The sequence below is a fragment of the Carassius gibelio genome, chromosome B2 (genome assembly GCF_023724105.1).
Source record: "Carassius gibelio isolate Cgi1373 ecotype wild population from Czech Republic chromosome B2, carGib1.2-hapl.c, whole genome shotgun sequence".
NCBI lineage: Eukaryota > Metazoa > Chordata > Actinopteri > Cypriniformes > Cyprinidae > Carassius > Carassius gibelio.
In genome coordinates, this window is record NC_068397.1 from 18,367,027 (window position 1) to 18,394,737 (window position 27,711).

The 27,711-nt window shown below is 37.6% G+C and overlaps 1 protein-coding gene and 1 long non-coding RNA gene across 3 annotated transcripts; one reads left to right on the forward strand and one right to left on the reverse strand.

Annotated features, from left to right (window-relative positions):
- Positions 1 to 3,678: 3,678 nt before the first annotated feature.
- On the forward strand, positions 3,679 to 24,774 carry cb2h10orf67 (chromosome B2 C10orf67 homolog). Of its 2 annotated transcripts, XR_008152611.1 has the most exons (18): positions 3,679 to 4,378; positions 4,535 to 4,655; positions 5,311 to 5,454; positions 5,531 to 5,605; positions 5,736 to 5,858; positions 7,944 to 8,082; positions 8,944 to 9,002; positions 9,106 to 9,171; positions 12,308 to 12,373; positions 14,905 to 14,964; positions 15,063 to 15,142; positions 15,213 to 15,278; positions 15,353 to 15,440; positions 17,663 to 17,725; positions 17,803 to 17,884; positions 20,156 to 20,240; positions 22,208 to 22,305; positions 22,383 to 24,774. XR_008152611.1 is itself a non-coding variant. In XM_052548831.1 (16 exons), exons 1-16 carry the CDS (start codon positions 4,293 to 4,295, stop codon positions 20,197 to 20,199), a joined length of 1,362 nt encoding a protein of 453 aa, XP_052404791.1. In that variant the 5' UTR covers positions 3,679 to 4,292; the 3' UTR covers positions 20,200 to 22,171. The 2 variants fall into 2 exon arrangements, 1 of the variants encoding a protein (XP_052404791.1); XM_052548831.1 differs by lacking the exons at positions 22,208 to 22,305; positions 22,383 to 24,774 and having other exon boundaries at positions 20,156 to 22,171.
- On the reverse strand, positions 17,086 to 27,465 carry LOC127951158 (uncharacterized). Its single transcript, XR_008152612.1, has 2 exons — positions 27,274 to 27,465; positions 17,086 to 17,900 (listed from the first exon to the last, which is right to left on the reverse strand). It is a non-coding gene; the product is annotated as an uncharacterized LOC127951158 (long non-coding RNA).
- Positions 27,466 to 27,711: the final 246 nt, after the last annotated feature.

Genomic DNA, 27,711 nt, shown 5'->3' on the forward strand with positions numbered 1-27,711 from the left:
TTAATATTAACAGATCAAAAGATGTTTAAAACGTGTCAAATAAGGAATTTATTCTCAGTCTTCTTAGATTGCATCCGGTTAGGACTTGACCAGAGCACATTTCTAGAGATAGCCTTACTTTAATATGTTTTTTTTTTAAATACCGATTTTTGCATCCACAAGCTGTATTCGTATATTAATATAATCAACTCAGAGTTGAGGAAAAAGTTTAGTGAGAATGAGCGTAGTCTCAATTTTAACATGTCACACCTGGTCAGTTACTGCCCTCTAGAGAAAAGATTCTGCAAAGCATGTTTTAAAATCCGTGTTGTTCTGAGCATCAGATAAAAGCACAGATAAGATCATGGTATTTGTTATCCAGCTTATTTTTGTATCAGCCTAGTTGTTCTCACTTTCTCTAGGGCAAAACTGCATCAGCAATGAGCAAACTTATGCCATATGCCATTCTGAACCTCTGTCATATGCTGCCAACTCTAACTAATTAATTTCTCTGTTTATTCAGAAGGGCAGCTTTAGCTTATGTCACCAGAGGCCATTTGTTAATATCATGTTTCCCCCTCCCAGTGGTGTGTTCTCTGGGGGCTGGCATGTCTTGTTTTGGTTTCCTATCCAATCTGGCCCTGATTAGATCCCATGGGGTTCATCCAAAATCTGTTTCTTTTCCACTGTGAGTCTGCTGTGTTATGGCTTTCAATAAATATGACACAGTTCAATCACACAGTAGTTATTTATTAGATTGTCCTACAAAAAAAAAAAAAAGATTAATGAATGCATTAATGAATTGAAATAAAACAGAAATAAAAATAATAATAAAAAAAAAAACAATCTTCATTTATTTGTTGATATTTATTGATATAAATCTTTTTGTTATGTCTAAACACTATGAAAGTAAAGGTATTTATTTTACTGTTTAGATAAAATGAATGACCACAATACATAATTAATGTCAATCTTATAGTATGACCTGGGATTAATTGGCAGTCTGCCCATTTTTGTGTCTGCTGGGGAAAAAAAAAAGAAGAAAAAAAAAAATCACTGACTGCCCATTGACCTATTTTCCACAGTTTTTAATAAATATGGGGATTACTGTGATTACTTATGTGCATATATTGATAACAAATTAAATAGGAAGTATGTAAATGAAATATCCAAAATTGTGCATTGAGCAGACAATATTTTTTTTTCCTTTATAAAGTTTTAGGGTTGCAAGTTTTTTTTTACATTTAGGTTGTAAATAAAAAATAAATAAAATTAAATAATTTAAATATATTATTGTATATATTATTGTTTAGTTGTCACTTGCTCTTGTTTGCAGGAATAATTCTTTTGGAAGTTGAGGCGTTTCAACCAGTGGAGGGCAGCAAAAAGCGACTTTGAACCCGTGCCCACTTTTAGAGTAGAGCCACCCAGAATAGTCGGACCAGTCTCCAGACTTGACGATGAGCTGAAATCATCCTAAAATGAACCGTTTACAATGACACTGCTGCCGTTTGTTGGCATGGCAAATACCAAGAAGCCCCATGAAACTGAACCCCTGCGTGCAAACTAATGAGAGTCTGTAATCATTTATCTGTTTATGTTGTTGAGTGCCATGTTGACATCTATAAATGTGCAACATATAAATACATCTCTGAAGCATTTTATTAATTTGCATAAATTAGTGTCAATAGACTGATATAATGATCTTGTTGTCCTGTCCGAGAGCACCCATTCCCAGTCATTCTATTAGATTAGTTTGAGTTTCCTCAGAATGGTCCTCATGAATGGAGTTCATAGTGTGACAGCTCTTCTTTCAGCATGCAGCTCTGCTCAGGCTCGCACTGGGGCCCCAAGGCTTCTGCGAAGTGCTGGTTCAGACTAAATGAATTGAGGCGGATTTCCATTGTCAGCTGGTGGGCCACGTCTTAGGGAATTTGTTGCTTGACTTAGCTTCATAAATATACCCTCCATTTTCTGTAAAGTTATGTCTGCCTCATCATTATGACACAGAGCAATTTAGACCTGGTTCTAAACTGCTGCTAACCAGGGTTATTAAAGTTAACTAAAATGAAACATTTTAATCATAAAATAAGCTTTTGTTAAAGTTAAACAAGGCAACATTCCTCATTTTCAGTTGAACCTGATATTTAAAATAACTAAAGCTCAAACTGAAATAGAAATTCATTAAAATAGATGTTAAGAAATACAAAAAAACTGAAAATTACAAACATTTTTAAAATATAATTTATTATATTATGTTTGTCTGCAGATATTTAATTGTTTTAAATAGCACATTATGTTCCATATCAATTTAAAGTTGTCTACAAACTAAGCATTTTTATGAAACATTAAATCTTGAGGTGAAAATTACAATCAGACAAAACTGAAATAACAATTCAACAATATATATATTTTTTATTAATTAAATGAAAGAACATTTATTCCGTCTGTAGTCTCTTCATTAGGAGGTGTGTGTTAAATGAGCATGTCCAAGACAGTTGCTCTCACTTCACGCCTGACTGCTACTCAATGATGCATACGTTATTGATCATAGGGGCTCTCAATTGGAGCACATTAAATAACAAACTGTTTTGGACCACATGCAAAAATGAAGATCAGATATCTGCATGCAGTGAAAACAGAGCCAAAAAATCAACACTATTATCCCTTAACTCTACTAAGGAGGAATACACAGATTAATTAAAGGGCCATATTGGCTTGCCCGAGGGCAGACTCTTACAGTACAAGCAACGCTGTCTACGAGGGGGAGGGGACATACCTAGAGTCTGCTGTTGTGGCTGCTTCACTCAGGGTACGGCTTACAGCATGCAGGGGAGTATATTTCAGTACTGGGGATTATGCTGTTTAAGCAGACTCAAAGAGATTATGCCATCTAGACAGACTATGGCAGACTAATCTATTTTAATGGACTTTTGCTTGTCTGAAAATGAAGAGTGGGCTTTGTGATTAGACACATGAAAGTGCACAACAGGCCCCTAAAATATATTAAGGAGGTAAACCAGTTAATTTGAAGACTGTTGTCTGTCTTCAGTCTGATGAATTGACTAGAATTACTTAATAAACACAGAGACCTAGTTATCAGCTGTCCTGGTGAGTTAGGAGAGCTGTTTAGAGCTAATCAAGGTTAATAGGCTTCCGAATTTCACTTGTAATTACATTTGTCAATATCTGTTCTGCTAACAAGTGGATCCAGAGGATTTAAACTACTTTAATGGCTATACTCTCTCTCTCTCTCTCTCTCTCTCTCTCACACACACACACACACACATATTCACATTTATATTTATTCATTTAGCAGACTTACAAATGAGGACAGTGTGAGAAATCAAAAACAACAAAAAGAGCAATGATATATAAGTGCTATAACAAGTCTCAGTTAGGTTAACACCTAGCAAGGGCTTTTAAATATTATAATAAATAAAAAGAAAACAGATAGAATAGAAAAAGAATAGAGCAAGCTATTGTTAGAGGTCTACACACACACACATACACACAATTGCATAATAAATTAAAAGAAAATAGAATACAAAAAGATTAGAAAGGTAGTTAGATTTTTTTTAAGAACAGATATATGTATATAATCAGTAAGATTTTTAATGTTGTTCAAAGAAGTTTCTTATGCTCATCAAGGCTGCATTTATTTGATTAAAATATGTTAAATATACCTTAAATACGTGAATTTTCATCAGTCATTACTCCAGTCTTCAGTGTCACATGACCAATCAGAAATAATATGCTAAATGTATTATCAATATTGGAAACAGTTATGTTGCTTAGTATTTATTTATTAATTGGAACATACTTTTTTCAGGCCTCTTTGGTGAATAAAATGTTAAAAAGAACAGCATATATTTAAAATATAAATCTTTTGTAACAATATAAGCTTAGACTAACGTTCAAAGGAAATTAATATTTTATTCAGCAAGGATACGTTAAACTGATAAAAGTTAAAAAAAACTTGCATTGTTATAGTAAATTAAATAAAGTAAAATTATGACGTTAGATGCTTCAACTAGCCTAGGTTTTGAAAGTTTTTGATTGTTTTTTTTAAGCATTTTAACTAAGTACTACTGTTTTAATATATTATTAATAACACATTGAATTAATGCTACCAATAATAATTAAGTTATTAAAACATAATAATAGTAATGTGAAGTTATTGTATCCAGCGAGTCCAGCTCAGGTTACAGTGAGAGTTGTTGGCTTCCTGTTAAGTTTCTGTTGCTAAGGCAACCGTGGCGCAGCCGAAATCTGTATCCAAACGTTGTGCGATAGCGTTTAAGTTTGGATTCATGGACGTTATCGAAAAGAGAATAGACGGCATTGAGGATGAAGCCGAGGAGGAGCTGATTTCAGAAGAGATTAAGGAAATACGTCGGTAAGAAGTTCTCCTCTATTACAAACGAGCTTAAAAGTTGCTGAAGACCACTAGAGCCATGTACGACTTCAGTTCCATTACGTTTTGCCAAACTAATCTGTTTAGTAGCGCAGGATCTGCACTTCATTTCATCAAACGATCTTTCTGAATCTTCAGATATGCTCTGTCAAACCAGCTGAGGGCAGGATTTTTTGGACAAGATGCCTGTGTCCAAACCGACGAGTCCGAGCTGCCAGATATAAAGATACTCGCTGCCAACACTGCAGAGCTTGTGAAGGTGTGTATCTGCTGCCACCAGATAAACAGTCCCTTACAATGGTTAGTACATTCATAGAACCTTTTTTAACAACAAAAAATAGGAAGCAGTCTGTTAGCTATCAATCAAGCTGTAGCCATCTTTATAAATGCCTTAAAAAAGTCGCAGAGAAAGCTGCTATACTCAGTGCATTCCGCCAGATATGCTCAGTGAATTCATTCATGCTGCTGGCTTTTCATCTTATTAGTTCAAGATTCTTCTAACTTTAGCTCTGAGTGGCCTCACTGTGGGCCGCCTAGGTCACCCGCTGAGAGGGCATATGATGGCTTTGTGGTGAAGAACAGTTCCTTCACAAGGAATCCTCCAGCCTGCGGAGTTAAACATATTGATTAGCAGGCTTGCAGCTGAATCAATGCTCTACTAAATGCATGTTCTCATTCCATAACTCACAAAAATGTATTTATTTGTAGCTGGGAAGGACATGTAACCTTCCTATTGAAAAAGCAAGAAAGACAAAAGGAAATCCTGAATGAATAGTAGCAAGTTTTGTTTATGTTATCATTTATTTGCCAGATGCTTTTGTCCAAAGTTGGATATACTGTAAAAACCATAACCTTGGTGTTGCTAGTGCCATATTATTCTTTTATGTGTTTTAAAATATTTGATTGCATCTCAGGAAATGAACATGCTAAAAGAAGACACTGAAAAGAAACTGAAAATAATGCGTTTGCAGTATGAGACCAAACTGCAGGATGAATCTGATGCCCTTTATGCAAGTATGAAGGATAAAATCAAGAATTTGGAGAACTGCCACAAAGAGGTTTGTACACAAAGCTGCTTCTATTATAAGCAATGAATCATGTTTCTACTGTAATAATCTCTGTTTTTTTTTAAAGAAATTATCTGTTCTTCGGAGAAGCTATCAGCAGCAGCTCTCAGATGCTATGCAGGTGATCAAAGCCAGCTATAAGGTAATCTTTTCATGAATTTGTAATATCAGCTAACATATTGTGAAAAGTTTTTTGTTTTAATTTTATATAATTTACAAAGTTCACAATGAATCGTTCATAATGAAATCTTGCACGGCCCAAATTTGACAAGAATAAAGAAGAGACGGATCTGGTGTGTGATGTTACTGATGGACAAGTAAAGGACCTTCTGAACGAGCTTCAGGAGAAGAACTTGAAGATTGAGTGGATGGTTGAACAGCTAAAGAAATATGAGGTACAGACCCAATGCCATTCATCACAGAAAGACTTGTGTGCAATAATCAGTTTATTTTGTTTAAATATATGCATGTATGTATCTACACAATGAACCAATGTGAAACAACCATTTATCTTTAATAATGTCAATATGATTCTGGATTGCTTAAATGTCACCCACCTTGTGTTGTCGCTGACCAGCAGGATGGTAATTATTGTTTAGTGGCCTCCTGTAATATAGCCTGAAGTGCACTTGGCCATATTTGAGTGGCCTGGCCCAATGGCTGTACACTCATAAGCAGGTTCTTGCGTTCCACAAAGTGAAATCAATTACTCACCTTTATGCCCTTGAGAAAGATGTTTACTGTAAATGTAACATGAATGAGCTATCAGGTGCCAATAAGTGAGGTGTCTTTCATCTGCCTTTTTAATAGGCTGCCCGTCTCACTCCGCCTCAGAGTTATCTCTCACTAGTGTCTGAGCTCTGTCCAACCGAAACGGTTGCTTGTGTAGGCAGATGGCCCGGAGAACAGCCATACAAAACCTGCCACTCAAAGTGTAACAAATGAGTGCAGCCCGGCAGAGTTCGAGCTTTGTTCATTGTGCTAATGAGAACTCTCACGCCCACAGGAGAGATGCATGGCTAATCACCTGTAGTTCTGTTACTGCAGCAGATGGTGGAGCCAGAGTTAAAGGTTGGGGTGTTCAAACAGGCCAGGAAGGTGTTCCTTAGAGTATAAAATATCTTTTGGAGGAGGAACAATTAGGCTCAGGATCTATGAACAAAAGATAATACTGTCTCTCCCTAGAAGATGACAGGGAGGGAAAGCTGAGGGGTGGGTGATGTTTGGGCTGAGGTGACCACCCCACATGGAATCATATTTCCATGACATGTACATCATCAAAATCATCGCCATCTCACGTCACACTCGGGGAGTCACATTCATAACATATCACTCTTTATTCTGGCATTAAATTTATAGTAAACAATCGTCAACCATATGCAAGGTGTCATAAATCAAAGCATTTCATTAATTCTGTGTGACTAAAATGACACTGTGACTTACAATCTCAAGGTACAAAAGCTGTGATGGTACCTTTTCGAATTTTACTTTTTTGTGCCTTTTTTTTTTACCCCATACCTTAAATGTACTTAAGAAGACAGTGACAGCATTTTTACCTTTTTTCGGAGAGTGTCTATGTTGTCAAGGCTCATTCGAGATCATCTCAAATAAACCGTCAAACATCAAATACATTTATAGCAATCAAAACCTCTTTATGATCGCAATTTACATTCTTTAATGAATGAGTGAGAGAGAGACGGAGTGAATAAAGTGGGAAAAAAGAAGAAAACCCTTTGAAAGCCTTTGAACGCCTGCACAATCTTAAGTGTGACAGGCATGCAAAAGCCCTGTTAATGTTCGGGGCATGAATGGTTGCTGCGGTACAAAGTAGAGGGCCAACTGCGTGGATATCACAGGAACCTGATGGGCTCCATGCGGCTCCCAGTCTGCAAACTTCAGCGCTCTGACGTGTGATGTGATCCTGGTGACACTGGCAGCACTGCGACTGAGGGACAGCACAAAGGCAACAAGCCCCCCCCGGGAAACTGTGCTCTCTGTGAACCCCCTGGGGCTGCTCAGCCATCCTCCAATCGCCCCCCTCACGGCCCGGCTCTGCCGAGCTTGTTAGAAAGCAGAGCTCAGACTGTGGGTGGATAGGCCCCAGCTGCCTTCCTTGACTTCCAGAATAAATTGACCTGAATGACAGGGGCACACAAACAGTATGATATGTATTATTCCTGTCAATAAAAATGTCCCCATGAATTATGGGCTTTGTATGTAATGTACTGCCGTCTTTCTTCCGGGCGAGAAGAAAAGGCCGAAAGAGAGAAGAGGAGGAAAGAAAGAGATCGCCCTCTTCTAAATGTGTTTGCTTTTTTGTTTCTCGCTTTTTATTATTCAGGGGGAAATGGTAGGAGGCAGAAAGTTGTACGATTGCTTTGTGCCTGAATGGCACTCATATTTGCCACGCAGCTTGAGCGGCGTGGCTTTTGTTTTGAGCTGTAAAGGGAAAGTTAAAAAGGACTTGTGTCATTTTTCAGATTGGCTCCGAGGGAGTGGAGGACCCCGAGAAAAGCAGACTGAAGTCAGAGAATGAAAAGCTAAAAGATAACATTGACTCGTTGCACGTCGAGCTGGAAGAAGTTCACCGAGTCCTGGAATCCAAAGAGCAGAGGCTGGGTAACATGTCATATTTTAATTCCTTTTTTTGATAAACCACACACAAAAAAACAGTGTGCTTGCATTTTTTCAAATGCTTTTTTGGGACAAAAACAAACATTTGTCACGAATGCTGGTTTCGGAAACATAGACACATTCTCTTATCTTTCCCGGTGTGTGAGGTAGTTAGCATTCAGAGCGCAATGTTTGAGGACACTTGTCAGACCACAGCTATCATCTCACACTCTGTGGGAGTCTGTGAGGAGAAAGCAAACACAAGACAGGTGTATTCTCAAGGGTCAGCCCTTTATCTCTCTTAGTGTTTGATATTCATTCATTGCTTATGTAACTTTGGTAACCGTCTGAGTATTTTACGCCACTGTTTTTGTGTGATTACACATAAACACATCGGTTTTTAAAATCCTCTAAAACAACATCTCATCTATTTCAGTGAAACATAAACTCCCTTTTATGCGTCCCCATTCAAAATGTGAAGAACCATCTGCTAAAACGTTTTGCATTGGCTGTGACTAAAGATAAGAGCTGTCCAGGTCTTAAGTCTCTATGGAAATAAAAGCACTTGGGCACTTACACACACTTGGCCCTTGAACTTAGTGGCTTGTGTTTGGTCAGTGCATGCGAGTGGACATGTCAGCAGCAATGCACCAGGTCAGAAGCTTGTCAGGACCCTGAGCCAGAACAGGTCACGCAGGCCAGGACTGGGCTTCAGTCCACTGACCCAAGATGAGAAAGATGAACAAAGATGAGTGGAGGTCCTGTCGTTGTGCTCCTGGCATTAGCCTTTGTTTCTCTTCTTGATATTGTGAAAAGAGTCTTTTTTTTTGTTCTCTCTCAAATGTTCTCTCTTTCTTCTGTCTATAGCTCTGGATTTGGCAAAGTTAAAATCAGAGACTGAGGACAGCAAAAAAGCCCTTCAAAAGGTTTTATGTAGTAATTATATAGTGCACAAAAAAAGTCAAAAACATCCTTATATGCCCTTAGCATTTGTTTAATTTAAAACACTTTAATTCCTTTTTATTGCAGTTGATAGGTGAACATGAGCAACTGAAAATGCAGTTAAACTTTGAAAGAGAAAGTGGCAGAGAAAAGGTGAGTTTTTCCTCTCTTTTGTTAAATGATTATTTAGCTTAAATGTATTTATATAGCACCAGTACAGTAATTACAAAAATAGTCAATGGAGACATACAAAATATTCTGGGTTCAGTGCTAGTTAAGTTCAGTCATAATGTTGATTGGCACAAAACTCATTTCAACTTGTGCATTGCTTTCTTTCAAAAACCAAAACTACTTATATTACACACACATTGGAAGTAAATGGGGCTTATCGCTAAAAGGTTCGCATTAAAATGTTCACCTTTTGAAAAGTTGAAAAAAAGCATTACCGTTAATACTTTAAAAAAGATTTTTCAAAGTTGCAAATAAAACAAAGATGTTTCTCAAGAAAATATTAAGATTTCTTTCTACTTCTAAATGTCACATTTAATTCAGTTAGTAATTTGCATTTTACTTTGTAATTGTTTGTGTATTTACTAGCAATTTCTGAGTAATGATTGTTTTTATCTAATTATTAATAGTTAATTTTATATATATAGATATAAATATTTAAGACTTTGTTGCCATATAAGTTTAAGTTTTATAAATTATAAGCTTCACATTTAAGCTGTTAATATATATATATTACAAATAATTAGCCCCATTCACTTTTATTACAAACACTGGTTTTCCTGTTTCTCTCAAAAAATAATTATCTTTACCAGAAATGGTTACTGTGTGACAAGTAAGATAAATAGGGCAGCATATAGTATGTGAGCTTTACAGCCTAGAGAATGTTGTCCCTCATAATTTTGCATGTTTTCTCATGTGAGCAGAGAGAAGCATGCCAGTGGAGCAAATTGCCATGATCTAAATGCTCTGCAGCAACTGGTGCATGAGGGAGATCTAAATTATTTTATGATATGTGATCAAGCACAGCTGACGATGTGAAGCACCGAGCTGACGTTGTAGCATGTTAGTATTTGGTAAAACATTTGGTGAATAGACGTAGTGCAGCAGTTTTGACATGTATTGATATAGGATTGTTTATTTAGTGTTTTATCTTTTGTGCAGTAAAGCTGAAGTGTGTGTGAAGTAGCACTGCGTGGTGTTAAGATTGGGGCCATGCCAGAGTTTATATTATTGCACTACAGTAAGAAACCATGTGGTCAGAGTGCTTTGTTGTGCATTTTGAATGCGCTCTAAGTTGGACTACTGCCTTGTATTCATTAGTCTTGAGCTCAAATGTCAGCCAGTTGCTTTATTATACCATCCAAACCTTTAAATACAATTGAAAATATTTAATAACACAGAATCTTTTATTTACATACTTAAACAATTTTACAGATAAAATGTTTTCAAGCACTGGTTAGCAAGTATCATTATACACAGCATCTGTGGTTGATTGCGAGGAACAATATGCACCAAGTTTGCCACACAATGGCTGGAATTAAAATATGAACACAGAGGACAACGTAAAAAGAGTGTGAAAGACTCTATGGTACTCAGCCATTGAATTTGGCCACACAGAATCCAGAAGGTTAAAAGTCTCCCTCTGGTCTTGCAGGGTTGCTGGGAGACAAGCAGCAAGGGTCCTGTCAAAGCTGGCATAATTTACCCTGCAATCAAACGCTCATATTAGCACAGCTCTTCAGCAGAGTAAAGAAAACTATGCATACAGATGTTTATTTTTGTCACTTGTTGCTTGTCAGTTAGTTAGTTTACTTAGGTTTATATTTATGTAGTACAACTAAAACAATAAATCTACTTAAATACCATACTTACTAAAAGTAAAAATGCAATTTTTCTTCTTTAAAGTATGGAAGAAATATATGTATATTTTCCAAATATGCTCATATGTATCATATATGTGATCATGAACCAAAAATCATAAGTAGCATAATACATTGTATGGGTCAAAATGATCGTTCATTAGGATATTAAGTAAAGATCATGTTCCAAGAAGATATTTTGTAAATTCCCTACCCTAAATATATCTAAACTTAATTTTTTTTGATTAGTAATATGCATTGCTAAGAACTTCATTTGGCCAACTTTAAAGGTGATTTTCTAAATATTTAGATTTTTTGCTCCATCAAATTCCAGATATTCAGATTATAGTTATATCTCATATAGCCAAATATTGTCCTATCCTAACAAACCATACATCCATGAAAACTTATTTATTCAGCTTTCAGATTATGTATAAATCTAAATAATAATAAAAAAAAAATTAAAACCCCTATGACTGGTTTTGTAGTGCAGGATCACACATATGCATTTTTGATGACATAGTAATTTGATTACCGATAAAGCTCACCTCTTAAAATTAATTGTTGAAAGTAATATTTAAATAGTTTTTTTTATTAGATTTTGTATACATTTCTATTATACTCATATGCATAATTTAATATACAGATATTCTGTATGATACAGTTTTTAATTATTTATGTTGCATTAATTGAATTTTTTTTTATGTGTTATTTATTTATTTAAAAAGATGTGGTACATTTCTAGAAAGCTTACCACTGAATTGTTGAAATGAATAAAAAACAAACCTGGTAGAGCCAGGAAAGAGACTAATGGAGCAGGTGGTGGCCAAACATGCTCCATGTAGAAGCCCTGGTTAAAACCACTAATGAAGACCTCCTTAATGTTGTTTGAGCCACCGGGAGAAAAGGATTATCCATATTTAGTGTAGCAGTTTAGATTGGCCTCTTTTCAGTCTTGCACCCTTTGTTGAGCCGCCCCTTTGTGCTGTGACTGACAAACTCAATGTTAAGGTCTAGCATGGTGGCTATGCATAAAAATGTAAAGTGAAAAAAATGACGTTTTGAAAAAATGACGTTTTTCTCCACTTTATTTTGGTGACTTTGATCAATGGAGCAGAAAATTTGTTTCTATAGCCAGAAGGCTGCAGGAAAGACCTATAATGAGAGGCTGAAGCCCAGGCCAGAGTGGAGTGTGAAGCTCAGCTGGGTGCAAGCTTCGCCTCTGTGAAAAGACACCCAAATGAACGGCCCATCAACCACACAACTGCACTTGTCAGCAGCACTATTGGCTGACCACTTCTGAAGTTTTAACCTGGGTGTAAATATCCAAGAAACCTTTGGATGGTTGCAAAAAAGCACTATGAAATCTCACCTACTGTCCACTCTTGTTTGTGACATAACTATTTTATTATCTTTTGCAGATAAAACAGTTAAAAGAGGAAATGGAGAAAGAAATTGCATGCATTGAAGCCTCACGCATGAAGGAGGTGAGCATGAGACCCAGCTGACCACATGCTCAGATACGGCACGGACTTGACATGAGTCCTATCTTTATCAGGATGTTTGGAGGTCTTGAACCCTTGACCAGTGGACGGTCTCTCCATTACCCCAGACATCAGTGTCCTAAAGCAAAGACAGAGGATAAGGTGCACACGCTGTATCTAAGTCATATCGATCTTAGCCATGAGTCTGCGGTTAAAATTCAACCCGCACCAACAGTGAAATGCATTCATTAACAGCCCTGAGTGATGGATGGCAGCTCCCCTCTCCCTTCTTCAAGTGCAGATCTTTTTCTTTTTCATCGAAAACAACACAAACATACACACATTCATTTTTATGTCCAGGCCTAATCTTACATACCATTTAATGAACACACTATATGATATTAGCATATATGAAGCTGATCTTAAAAGTGGCTATTGCATCCAGGATTCTTACATATGCTTCCCCTTTTTTATTTGCTTGTTCATGGCTTGTTAAAGGCTCTGTTGGGTGGGAAGGGTGAGGTGAGGGGTGTGGGGAGGACTCTGTCAACATGGTGGTTGTATGGAGGTGGCCGAGGTGGCGGTCAGCGCCTAGCAGAGGGTGGAATGTGGCATGCAGCTGACACAACACAGTGACAGGCTGGAGTGGGTGATGGGGTACAGCTCAATAGAAGTGGACAATGAGCCCAGTTTAAAGTCCACTTCATAAAGGGAACACTTACAATGAGCTTGGCCACTGTAGTGGCTAGTTATTATGGAAATGTGTGGAACTCTTATCTTTTTTTATAACGCCCAAGCCTTGATCTTAACTGGCACGTGCCCGGCCCTCTATAGACAGTGGCCCAAACTTAAACAGTTTGATTTATTTACCTTGGCAAACAATAGCTCTAATGTAGGGTCTGTGCTTGAATGATTACAAAATACTATATTTCAAAATCAGGCTTTTTTAGAAAAAAAAATCTTTCTCAATTGCTCAGTACCTTTCAAATATTTAGGGTAAGTATTTTTTTTATTTGAGAAATTAATATGTTTATTCAACTAGAATGTATGAAAGAAAGTGACTTTCAATGGATTTATAATGCTACAAAAGATTTATATATTTTTTAAATAAAACAGTAAACAACTAAATTTAAGATAAAGATTAATAATGGGTTTTTTTATACTTTCTGTTCATCAAAGAATCCTGAAAAAAAAAAATCACACTTTCCACAAAACTGTTTTCAACACTGATAATAATAATAAATGTTTCTTGAGCTCCAAATCAGCACATTAGAATGATTTCTAAAGGATCATGTGACACTGAAGATTGGAGCATTGATTGCTGAAAATTAAGCTTTGCAATCACAAGAATAAATTACATTTTAAAATATATTAAAATAGGAACAGCTATTTTATATTGAATAAATCGTGCATAGTAATATTGTTCTTCATTATGATATTTCATACAATTCAAGCTACTTGAAACCTTTGAGTGGTAGTGTATATGGAATCTATCAAAACCTCTCACAAGGTTCTTCGGTTGAATGATCTATATTTTATGTCTAAACTGTAAGTGTGCATCCTGCATCCTAGTAAGAAAACAGACTGGAGTGTAGCATGCCTTCATTAGTGTCTGTTCTCAAAGCAGAGGACTTCAGAGGCCTTACACGACTCACTATCATATTGTCACAAATCAACACCTACTCCTTTTTGCACACAATGGCTCTTTGAACAATCTGGCAAGGAAACTTTCTTTCTCCTATTCTTTGTTTTCTTTGGTTAGGATGAAAGAAAAAGGGTAGACTGACATCCTTTCTGTGTCGGGTTAGACTAACAACACACTCTGCACCCACTCTTACTAAGAGAAACTTAAAAAGGGACTCCCACGTTCTGTTAGGCTTTTTTGGGGGAACACGGGTGGAAAAGTGGATGTCCGAGCTGACCTGAGGTGACCTGACCTTCACACTGCTCTGAACGTACGCACTCAATCAGCCAACATGACATTCCACAAAGCTGTGTCAGGCCTTGATTGGACATGCCACATAAAGTGGACATTTGGTGTTAAAATGACCCTTTGTGAGCGACAAAGAATATGGCCCTCCATTTAAATCTCCATTGGGAAAACAGATAAAGCTCCAAAGCTATTTCCTTTCTTCTGAGCTGAGGTGCACCGGCACATTAAATTTGTTGCCAGATTCAGTGTAAAGGGATAGTTCACCCAAAAATATATTGACTGATTATCTTGTTCTAAACCTGCTTTAAACTTTCTTTCCTCTTTAAAACACACACAAAAATGATATTTGGATCCTACTGACATTCATTATATGGACAAAAAAAGACACTGAGGCATTTCTCAAAATATGTTCTTTTGTGTTACATAGAAAAAAATAATGACTACAGGTTTGGAACAACATGTAAATGTTTGTAATTTTGGGTTTTACAGTAATGAAAACACAAAGAAACATAAGTAACGTTTTATATGTATTACTTCACTGACATACAAATCCTATACCGTATTGCATCATTGATGTGTTTTATGATTCTTCTGTGTTCAGAAAGGAGCCATTGACAAGAAGCTTGAGAATCAGAAACCAGCAGAGACTGCAACCATGGAGGTACCCTTCATTTTGTTCAAGTGGAACTACATGCATGCGTAAACATATGAATGAATTTTTTAGTTTAGTTTAATTTAGTATAGTTTAATTTCCTTTAGCTTGCTGGGGATACAGAGTTGGTTCAACAAATAAAAGAACATAGAAAGACTGAAGCAATGCAAAAAAAGGAGATCGAAAGGTATAATACAATTTTAAAAGAGTACAGTACTTGTTCTTTCCACTTCCTTCTGTTGTTCTTATCGTTTCAGGCTCAGTAAGCAGTTATGCATTTCCAATCAGGCGTGGGAAAAGAAGTTTGAGATTTTAAGACAGAGGTACACTTTGTAACTCTAATTGCTTTTTCAATTGACTCCATGAGCTGTTCTACATTAACTATTTCTCTCATAAGTTTCCATGCCATCAAGGATGAGATGTTCTTACGGCAGACGTTGCGGCGGCAGGAAGCAATTCTGCACAACGCCTCAGTCAGCTTTGTGGTCAGTCGCTTCTCTGTCGCTGTCCACTTTGAATAAATATGCCCTTCCATGATATTTACACCAAAACATATTTTTTTTTCATCATTTAATTGTGTAACCCTTAATGAAATCTGCACCTGTGGCCTGTCCCGCACACACACAGAGCACATATACAGTAGATGTTAACCCAGACTTTAACAGGTGCACGCACATTAAGCCCCTCATCTCTGGCCTCAATTTGTGAAGGCTGATGAATATGCATAAGTTTTGTTTTTGTTTTGCGCTGCACCCCACACCCCATTTACCAGGAGGACAACAGCAACCCTTTGAGGCCTGCCTGTCCCGGAAATCATTTATTATAGAAATAATGCAGATGAAAATAGCTTAGAACCTCTTAAAAAGGACATAAACATTTTTGCCACTATATATATGTATATATATATATATATATATGTATATATATATATATATATATATATATATATATATATATATATATATATATATATATATATATATATATATATATATATATATATATATATATATATATATATATAAAACACTCAAAAGTCTGGTGGGTTTTTTTTTTTTCAAAAAATTCACCAAGAGCTCACCAAAGCTGCATCTATTTGATAATAAATACAATAAAAAAAGTATAATATTGTGAAATATTGTTATAATTAAAAATAACTGTTTTTATAAACTTTAAAATGTTATTTATTCCTGTGATGGCAAAGCTGAATTTTGAGCAGCCATTTCTCCACATGATCATTCAGAAATTAAGTAATATTTCTTATGATCAATGTTAAAAACTGTTGCTCATAGTTGATGATTAATATTTTTGTGGAAACTGTAATGGCTTTTTTAAGATACTTTGATAAATAGAAAGTATATATAAGTGTATATATATATATATATATATATATATATATATACTTTTATTCAACAAGAACACATTCATGTTTCATTTTTTTTCAATTAAATGATGTTCTTTTGAATTTCTATTTAGTGTGGCATAGTGGTGGGCATAGATTTTTTTTTTTTTTTTATCTAGATTAATCTCACTGCAATCTTGGAATTGATCTAGATTCATCTAGATTAAAATGGCTCATTTGAATTCTGCCAAAGGCATTCAGAATATGTGTGCTACCCAAATAAAATAATGACTAAAAGTAAGTCTTTTAGAACGGGTTTCTCAAGCCAGGTGGTGTATTAGACCAGGGGCTCATCTCCTGTTTCCAAAATGCATCACAAACTGCTTGAGAAAGCTGTAAACAAATTCAACATTGCACAAGGTGCAAACAACCTTGCCTGTTTCACACATAATCCGTCTGCAGTGCGTATGCGTTTCGTATTTTTTTAGACACCCATGTTAATGGATTCCAGCGTTCACGTGGTTGTGGTCCGTCAGTGCAGCAGTGCAGCGATCGTTTACGTACCGAGTAGCGGACTGCAAACGTGTCCTGTGTGAAAGCACAATGAGTTTGAGACCGTGCTGCTTCAGCACCACATACGTAATGCACATGGACAGCATACGCACTGCAGACGGAGTATGTGTGAAACAGTTGTGCGTCTTGTCAAGGTTTCCATTGGGAAGCTTCTTTAAAAATATATATATAAATAATTCCCTGAAGCAAACCCGGCAGCTTCAGCTGCATCCATGTTAGGACATCACGTTTGATGTGGTAATTTATTTCACAGTAGGCATACACACAGGTTTAAAGACTTGTTCTCGCCCCCTACAGTACAATTCGGTTAGGCATACATCCACGCTAAAATTTTAAGGTGAAAGTCATCATAGCTCACCTAGTATAGACCCAGCTCCCAACCCAATTTTGAGAATAGATTAACTGCAATTTTTTTGTTTTCGCACGATAAGAGTCTCCTGTTAACGCAGCACATTAACCCTGATAACAGCCCACTACTAATATATTTATTTATTTATTGGTCCATAAACAAAAGGTTCACCTAAACATTTTTTTTAGATGCCCTTAACGATATGTAGTGAATTATGTTGAAAATTGACTTAGTGGACATTTGAAGTGGCCTTCATTAATTAAAAGGTTGATATAATGTTTTCATGACGTCAGCAGATTTGTGAAGGTTCAGATTTTGGGTTGGAGTGTAGCACAAATTATGACCTCTGTAAACAAACAGTTGCATCTATGAGATGTCCTCACAAATAAAGTAAAACCAACATGTGTATGAAGACTGGGGACATTTCAGTCTTTTTCTTGCAGATGGATGCTCCTTGCTCACCACGACAGAAGAGTCGGCTTGGCAATAGTAATATGGCTCCTTTGGTAAGAAACCTTTCAACTGACAACATTTCTGGTTTTGGTGTGATGGACTTGTAGCTTTAATGTCCCTCTGATATAAGCCACATATAGGTGCTGGAGTCCAGCAGAAGATAGACATCGGCCTTCAGAGTGAAAGAGAAGCAGATGCTCTTCCTGGATTAGGTTAGTGCATGACCACCTGAAAGACATAACATCACAGACCAGTGACTAAAACATCTAATTTAACCTGTCTTCAAACTGACCACATCAAAAAAACATGTTCATAATGTGTTCAAAGATATTGATTTGACCAAACATGTCCATCACTCTGAAAGGCTGCCTTGTGCGCTATTATCATATTGGCAGTGACACATGAGGAACGTGAATGAGAAATGATGGAGAGAGTTGTCTTGCCTCAGCTACTTTTTAATCTCTCTTTTGCCTTTTATTGACTTTCTGATGATTGGGATCTAGGTTAATGAGCTTAGCAGGCATGACTTGGCCAGATAACTGAAAGACTTAATACCCTTTGTCAATATGGAAGCTCTCAGACACAAATTTCTGATGCACAGAAGCTAACTAATCAATCTGCCCAGATTACACCGCTGTCCTGTCTGTGGATTTCAACAGGCCAGTTATCATAGACAATAGATGTGTGTCCTCGGTTCTGCATTGGTTCTTCTTTATGCAGTGTATAGATTTATACACTTAGAATGTGATATTGTAATAAACACACATATGAAAATACAATAAATAGAAAACATTTATTTTAAATTGTATACATATTTATCAATATTACTGTTTTTTAATTGTATTTGGGTTTTACATTATGTCTAACCTTCTGCATATTTGCTTAAGTACTTGAAAAAAGCCTTGTACTTGTAGCCTTGGCTCTGGATGGATAGAGATGTCTACAGGCCATTTCAGTATTTTATAGTTGGTCAGCATGAAGGGGGTCACTGGTCCTCTGTCCAGAGGGCCTGGCCAGTGACCTCTACAACTGCTAGCTGGCCCCTGTCTAAACCATGGGAATCTGGACCATACATCACCACTGACACCCAATAATTGCGACACTGGAGATAAGGCACCGGCTACTGAGGGTCTTGACACTTGGAAAGAGTTGGCAAACATTGTTGTCACACAGCAGATTATGTTTATTCAGTGTGTCACCAATCTAAGTTGGTGTGAATAATTTCAAGCTTTTATGGCAAACGCACTTTTACAAGCTCTTGTTTGGACATGTAAACTAAGGCTGTCTGTCTGTCTGAGGGGTCTTGTTAGCTGAGCTTTATTTTTTAAATATGAATATTGCCTTTTAGGAATAATAAGATATAAATGCCAAGGCAATGACTAAGGTAAAATGTTCACATAATTACATTTTTTATAAACTTAAGTATTAAACCTTTTAACCACATTGCGAACAATGACTTAAAGAATAAAACTTAAGCAGAAGGGTAAAATCTCCCATTTTGTTTTTTCTAAAATATTTAAATGTTCCCTTTTTAATGTGGAAAGTGCATGGCTTCAAAGTCATTCGGCAAACGATCAAAAGAAGGGGGACAAGACTGCTTGGACACAACCATAATAAATTTTGGCTTTTTCTTTCTTTTTGTTCATGAATACGTCTGGGCCATATGCTTTTCTGCAGAACTATTTGAAAGAGGCATTTACAAACCCAGGCCCACCACATTAAACACTATAACAATCTTCATTCATGGTAACTTATCAGACTCAATTAATCAACCTCAACAATGGCAATTCTGATGTGTTCAAGCAACCTGAAAGGCCTAGGTCAACACTAGGGCAGTCCTGAGCTTGAGGATTTTTCAGCTCATAAAACTGCACATTCTGTCATCTGCCATTATTAAGACCCTTTTACCTTATATTTAGAGCCACACCCAATTAAACAAAATAAAATGTGTTAGGAAAATAAACACCTTTCAAAATAAGCTCTCTCTTTCTCCCTCTCTATTTATTTTTTCTTTTAAAGGCTACAAAGCCCTGCAGTTGATAAAAAGCCTCTCAGTCAGTCTCAAAGGAGCATGTCTTCTCTGCTGCAAAGTGAATGGTATTGTTATGGCTATTCCAGTGGGCTGAAAAGGGGTAACCACTGGTTTGATTCGGTTACACGGTGTGGTTAAGTTCTCCCTCCCACCGCCTTGGTGTCTATGGAGGGTCCGTGACCTGTTTTGAATCGGCCAGGGAAATGTCATGTTGCCCCTCCCATGGGCAGTACTCACATTCACTTGATTGGTACAAAAAATGACTTGGGATGGTTAAAACCACAGTTCGTGCATCGCAATTTATAAGTGCTCTAATATGAATGAAATGTATGATTTACTAGTGATATATGACTGGTAATACTATGCACAAAATAAAAACTATTCATGTGTATGTATGATTTTCTTGGCATTGTGAAGCTATTTGCTAATTAAATGTTTTATGTAATTGCAGATCCCAAATTGAGTGTTGCAGATGAGGAAGATGAAGAAGCATAAACTAGAGCTCTTTCTCCCTTTTCAAGAGGCAACCACCCTAGGTTTTTTGAAGTTCCCATCACATTTAAAACAGAAATGGTTTCGTCTGTGCACAGCTTGTTTTTGTCATTTCAAAAGTTCTTTATAAATCAGAAATAAAATCACAGAGTTGAGGAGCAGTCAAAGAGTTGATGCAATATGGCGATGAGATTTATACAAAAAATAGCACTTCAATAACAACATTGTTTCATTAAAGATTTATTGTTTATATCTAAAAAAGGAAACGGCTAGTTAGATTGAACTCATAGTCTTATTATTATACTTAAGGATATTGATCAGTTTCACACTAATAAATAATATGTACAGCAATTCCTATTTAGTACTTTTGAAGAAAAGTCAGTTCATTTAGTCAGTGAAGATATCACGGCAATGTACAGTGCATTTGAACTCGCTTGGCATGCTTTCAAACAAAGCAAAGAGAAAACTTCAAATCTTTTTAAGTAAATTCATTAGATTTCTCCCACACAGAGCTCCTATTAAGAGAAAACAAAGGCTATCGTGACTTTAACTGACTGTAATTGACTGTGCTCTGAATGGGCTCAGTCTACTGCAGCTCTCAAGCCTGAATGCTGTTGGAGAGGTGCAGACATGAGTAACTGTATGCATTCTTCTGCCACAGTAAAGAGTGCTCTAAGAATGGTCTTTCGCTTTCCGCATGCCACATACAGCACAAAACCAGCGGAATGCACAGCTTTGGAGGCGATCTCAATGGCTGTGGAGCCAAACAATAAGATCTTGGCTCTCGAACCCATTTCAGTCTTTAGTCTTGCTCTGCCCCCATCGCCTTCGCTCAGTCTTTATTTCGCTTCTTCACACTGTACAGAATAAATGACCATATGAAATGGGCTCTACTTTACATTTTGTACATGCTTTAAAAAATCAAACACAGTTAATTTTACTCTAAGCTTTAGTATGAAGTGATAAACAGTACCATTGACCTTCTAAATCTGTAGAACAGAGTGGTTTGGCTGGTAGCTGTAATGTTCTGTATAAACAGTGTCGCTCTGTGGCAAACCCCTGCGGAGCTGTTCTCCGAATTCTGGTCTCTCCAGACCCCACTGACCCTAAGGGACAAGCCTAGAATCAATTACCAATTTCTCCTTTAACTATCTGTCATGTACAACGGATGGTTATTGGGTTATGACTTGATCAGCCTGATCACTGTGCCGTGACCCCTTCTCAGGGATTATGTGATTATGGCCTAATTCCTTGTAATCTTCCACTAACTGGTCCATTGCCAGAGTCACAAAACAACTTTTCCATACTGCTGTGCTACTGAACAGATCAGCATGGTCCGGACTGCTTGCTGCCCCGTTACCATAGAAACTACTATAAGATGTCAGATATATATCATTAGCTAAAACAATCTCAGGAGGGGGTATCGCACTAAAGATGTTTGCTACTTTCACAGGGTTTCAGGCTCAGGTTGTAAAACAAACAAAGTGGAATTTTAGCTGAACTCCAGAAATTAATTAGTTTCATTAGTTGGTGGATAAATGGCGATGGCTGGTGTGTTGGATTCCAGCAGAGTTTCACCATAGAGGGTTAATGGGAGTCTGGCCTGGAAGCATTCCCAGCTCTGGCCCAAGGCCATTTCAGCCAATCACTCTAAACTTATAGTCTCTTGCACTGAGCTGCTGTTTTACACTTTTGCTTTCCCTCTGCCACAGTTATAGGGTCATTCAAAGCTGGAAAACAATTGAGGAATGCAGAATTTAAAGTTTTTCAGAGTGCAGGGGTTTCCAAGGGTTCTTGGATGCTTAAAAAAATAAAGAAATAATAATAATTCAAACTATTAATTATAATAATATAGTCCATTTTTTTAATTCTCAGATTATTATAAAAATCAGTTGTTATTATTTATAGATTGTATTTGTTGTTTTGAGAAATAATAATGCATTTATGACATAAAGCTGGACGTCTTTACTCTAAATATGCTGTTTTGTGTGTATGTGTGTGTGTGTTACAGCTGCATTTGTGTTGCAAATACCTCCCCGCTGAGAAATGTTTATAATAGGAGAAATCAGTTGGACAGCAGTGAGGTTCATGCCAGCGAACAACTGAAAGGTCTGTTTTCATAGATTTCCTTTTGTGAATATTAAAACGAGACCTGGTGAAAAATGATGCATGCTTTTACACTTTAGAAACCTGGCAACTAGGGAAAAAACCCTCTCAAGTCCATCCTGTCGAACAAAAGGCGGTCGACGCATTGTGCAAAGATGCAACGAGTTCTGCGTCCCAGGCACATGACGTGCATCATGGAAACATATTGTATCGAAATCGTTTGTGGGAGAATACCGGGGATGAAAAAGAATGGGGCGCTTTGATCCGCGCCCTGGGGTCCCGAGCTCCCTGAGTGCGCGCAGACTGACTGCAAGGCCTTATTCACTTTCAGATAGACACACTTACAAACGCCACTGAATGAAATTTGCATATTTGTAATTTATCACATTTTAGCCCGACTTTTCTGTCTCTTTGCGGAAGGTAGAAGTCTGAATAAAAACCTGGATCAATTATCAACGCGAAGCTGTTCCCTTCTCGTAAGGCAGAACGCTGGCTCTTTTGGAAAATTAGAAAAGTAGCTAGTTGTTGTTAGAAAAAAAAAGGAAACCTGCAACCAGTGGGGGAAAAAAAGAACCCTTTAAGCCAAATTTTACTTTTAATTTTTGTCATATGAAAAAAAGAAAACACACGAAATAAAACACTGCTTTAAAATGATGCTACGAAAATTACTAAAAGACAAATTATTTAAATAATTTACACGATTCGATCGTTTATTTATGGAATTGTTGCATGCATCTTCTAGAATGGAGAGTAGTTATGTTAACCGAATTTTCAAGTTTCTAAGACCTTATTCCTTGAAGAATTATTAGAGTATGTGCAATTCCTTGGCCATGCGCTCGAACAAAGCAGAAAACATTAATATAAGTATGGGATCCAGGCATTGTAATGAAGTGACAGGCAGGGTCTGGATATCTTAGCACTGACACAAAACCGCATACGGTAACTACATGCCTGCCTTGAAATACGAGAGTTTGAATAAAGGAGCAGTAATATTTCATATGGGGCACGCAAAAGCTGGATACAATGCCTCTCATATTAAGAACAATATTCAGTCCATTCTGTGGCGAACAAAGATCATAGCAAGACGTCTTTGAGGCTAATTCAGTCAAAGGCACATTTCGGCTTCCCCCGCGGTAAGGTCAGTGTCGTTGTGTATGGTCCACCAAGGGTGGTATGGGGTTCCATGGCCAAGCAAAGCCAGCTGTCTCTGGTGTAGGGCGACCAATCTGAATTGATATTATAACGCACCAGAGATACTATTGTGGCTAGTCGTGAACCTTGTGTTTTGAGTTTAAAGTTCAACGATTTTTTTTCTTTTTTGCCTAGATTACCACTACTAGGCAAATGCAAGTTTTGTAAGCTCAGCTATGGCTTCTAAGTAACTATTTGGCTTTTTTGCGCAAATATTCTTGATGTCTGCTTTGACCGTGACTTGGAAAAACACCAGTAGCCTACCATTCACTGAACTGCTGTGCATCGATTAACCATGTCATAAAGTACAAAACTATCATTGAAAAATGATGGTAATCACGATCTTCAGATATTAATAATAATGCTTGCGGTTATAATGTTTTAATATGTATAATTGCTTTGGATAGATTGGCTGTTAATTACAAGGTAAAAAATAATTTTGCTTATAAGTTTTTCATTTTAGCGATGGATTAAGATTTAATGAGATACTGTAAAACAGAGCACTTTAATCAAAACATTTCTACAGAAGCAAATTAAGTGCATAAAGAATCCTCATAGAAAAAAAGTGTGGCAAGCAAATAAATCTTAAGGCAAGTCTTGTGCTGCAAGTGGATTGAACTTTGGGGAGAAGAGGGAGGCCAGACGAGCAAACTCTGCCAGCTACAATTCCGCTCTTGTTAGCCGTGCCCGTGCGCAAAACCCCAGCTTGCCTTGGTGATGTTTTATTTTCAAAGGTCCAATGTCATGGAATAAGTGTATTTTTTTCTGGAGGTAACTGGCGTCTATTGTTACAAAATAGAAGGCGGTCCCTCTCCTTTTATGCGCAATTGAACAATATTTTCTTTTTCTTAAAAGTCCTGCACGCGTGCGCGCTTTTGTGCACTTGTTTCCCCTTATCCTGTTTGGCTGCTAAGAAGTTAAATGATTCGCAATAGACACCGGTTGCTCTGTCGAGGGGTTCATCAGTACAAAGGCTGCTGCTTTCGCACCATATGCTTAATGGATACGGCGTTAAAGGCCACAATAAAGGTAAAACGTGGTCTTTTAAAAGTTGGAAGGGTTCCCTTTATTTGATTTAGATGGAGCAGACTACGTGCGCACAAACCCAAGCGCACCGGGGCACTGACTTGCTCTTTCTTTTTTGAGGCATCGCAGCCACCACGTAGTGTGTTTCATTACAACATAAGCTTTTCATCACCAGGCTTTGTCCTGAATGAAAGTAATGCTGTGAATTAAAGAAATGACAATATTTTCCATCAACTTGATGGTCCAAGAGAAGGGCTCTCAAGCTTGGCAAAAATCAGACACATCATTCATCATGTCACCCCCGCACCTGAGGTCCTGGCATTCAACGTATACAAACTTATTCTTATTAACCTTAATTATTCAAAAACGACACAATAGTTGAAATAGAGCAGGTTGAAGTCTGTTTATTGGTCCTAAATGTTCCTCTGAAGATCTCCAAGGCTCTTTGTTAGGACCGCTCTTCTCCTTTCAGACATTTCAGTTTTCAGTCGTAACATCTGCTTAATCGTACGGATCAAAATATGGAGACACCAAACATATGCAATGGAGGATTTGTTAAATCCGGGTAATGAGTTATTAACAAGACAAAACAATGGAGCAGGATTGTGAGGGCCTTATGTTTACCGAGTCACTTTACGAAGCGCTTCGCATTACTCTTCCCTCTGAACCGAGCGCCAGGTGATGGCGGGGAAATCAATGTGCTTAGAAGGCACCACTCGGATCCTTTTTTCCGCACGTGAAAAATTGGTGGACATAAATTGAATGGCTTGATCAAGACACAGCAATGCGTCTATTGCCCGTGGACTTGGAGGAGAAAACAATACTGTCGGCTGGCTCGCGTTGGCGCCCTAAATCCGGGTGGATCATTGAAAATGTGTTTTATTATAACGCACGTCATGCTTTACTGTTCCCATTTTGTGTCAAGACAAAAGCTAATGGTACATTTAAGACAAGACAACCATGCCAACACGTCTTGGAGACGTTGTAGATGGAGACGGGCCTCCCTCTTTGCTTGTTTTACGCAGCTGCTGTCCAGGACCCAGGCGCACAAAAAGAACAAGTTTGAAATACCAGGTGCATCGAGGAGAAACTCGACAGGGACGGAGATGTTAAAGTCCCAGCAATAAAGATATCATGGCAATTATATGCAGACTCAGCAGCACCGTGTAAAACTAGGGGCGCCTGGACAGCCTGCACTTTGGCAACAAAGTCCCCCTACCCGGGGTGCGTGATGAGCCTGGCTTTCTCCAGCACCTGTTAGCCTGTGCCCTCCCGAGGAAATGTTTTTGGACAAATAATTAGTGATATATTTGTTACATTGAGGATCACGCTATACCCCCTGGACGCCACTCGGACATGGGGGATTTAGTAGCCTAGGCTTTAAAGAGTTTGGGTACAGGGGAATCAACTGGTGTTTGTTCAAGCTGGCAGCTGGCACGCCTATGCCACTGTTGCCATGCACTAATGAAAATTCACTAGACTCAAAGATTTTCAGTCTTATCCTCCATATTTTTTTTTTTTTGCAGGGGATAATCCGAATATGAACAGATTTAACGCTTATGAGAATCTTGATAGGCGTCGTTCCCAGCTTAGTGCGCATCTTAAGATTGTTGACACTGATAGCTAAACCGCGCATTATCTTTTCACTTTCTTTAATAATTAGGTGGGGAGTATGGGCCTCAAAAACTTATGACAGCGACTGCAGATTTTTTTCTTGCCAAAATTTAACAGCGCAAAATATGTCTGATTTAACGCACACAGAACAAGACAAAAAAGAAAATAAATAAATAAAAAGGAACAAACTTCTTGTAGCTTGTTTTTTTTTTTGTTTGTTTGTAGGAAATCTCCACTACTGCGCAAAAACAACATGAGATCGCCGATCGCCCTGTAGCCTAATGGCTCGCGCAACAAGTAGGCTATTCTAATTCGTGTACCCACGGAATCCACATTCGCAGACTTCCGAAAAGAGTCTCTGGGACGTTGGTACACATGGGCCAATAACGGGAATAAACCCGACAAGCAATAAATGGTTGCCTTTTAAGCTTTGCCAAGCTAAAACCCCTAAGTGACAAAACAGAAACCTGAAAAGATCCAGTGCATCAGCCTCTTTCTTCCGCTCCATCGGCGCTCTTCCAAAAGATGCTTTAAGGGTTTTGTACTGTGCCTTTATTCAAACACTCTCTTTCACATAGCGTGATGTGCCAAAATACAATGATAGCAGCATTTTTTCCGTCTTCCCTTAATCAAATTGAAATGTTACCACGGCCAAATAGTTGAATTCGCTTTAAGACGTCTGGGGTCCTTTATCTTAGTTAAGTCTGACTTGGTAACATTTGACTTTCTAATGAGCATAATGGGATTACATGGTTTTAGTCCTGCGCCCTGGATAGCAGAAATCAACGCGTTTAATGAGGCGCTAATACATGGAAAGGTTGGATTACGTCGATCAGTTCAGATTTTATTGAACTCATCAGGGCTGCTCACAATGGAGTTTGCGAAATATTGCTGACACTAATTAAATAGTCATCTGCGCATAATAAACTTCCATGATAAAAACTAACCCAATGGGGAAATAAATGGATTGGTAAGCAGTAAGCATTTGTTAATAACAAACATATAATTATGTAATACAATAATAATTTGCACTAATGATAAGATTGTACACGATGTATTGATAATGTGATATAATGAACAAGCAATAGCAAACATTACATTATAAACAACTGAGATGTTAAATGATTATTAAATAAATACCTGTGAGTCTCAGTCTATCCATGATACAAGCTTCCAGTCGCTCTTCTCTTCATGGGTTTACTTTGGACATGTGGACATGGGCATGTGTTTGGGCTACCTCTTAATAACTGCGAGAGCTGACGTAGAGACAACTGGGTTCATGGAACACAAGTGGATACCACGGGAAAATTTAGCCTGGGAGCACCTGCAGTGTACCCAGGCCAACTGCCCAAGGCAAAGGAAACGTCATGCCTCTTTTACCAATTTGGAGCCATACTTTAAAACATACTCCTTCCTCTCCTGTTTCGTTATTTATTTATTTTTCACCCAAACTGTCTGAGTCACAGCAAGGGTCCGTCAGATTTCCATAATGATAAATAGTGACATCTTTCAGCTGTCGTTCTATCCAGGGCTTCACACCTCACATTAAATTATCCATTCAGAAATCACGTTTTAGTT

Coding starts and splice junctions, on each gene's coding strand:
- cb2h10orf67 (XM_052548831.1), top strand. CDS start 4,293: ATGGACGTTATCGAAAAGAGAATAGACGGCATTGAGGATGAAGCCGAG. Junction 5,606..5,735: donor TGATCAAAGCCAGCTATAAG/GTAATCTTTTCA, acceptor AAATTTGACAAG/AATAAAGAAGAGACGGATCT. Junction 9,003..9,105: donor GCAAAAAAGCCCTTCAAAAG/GTTTTATGTAGT, acceptor TTTTTATTGCAG/TTGATAGGTGAACATGAGCA.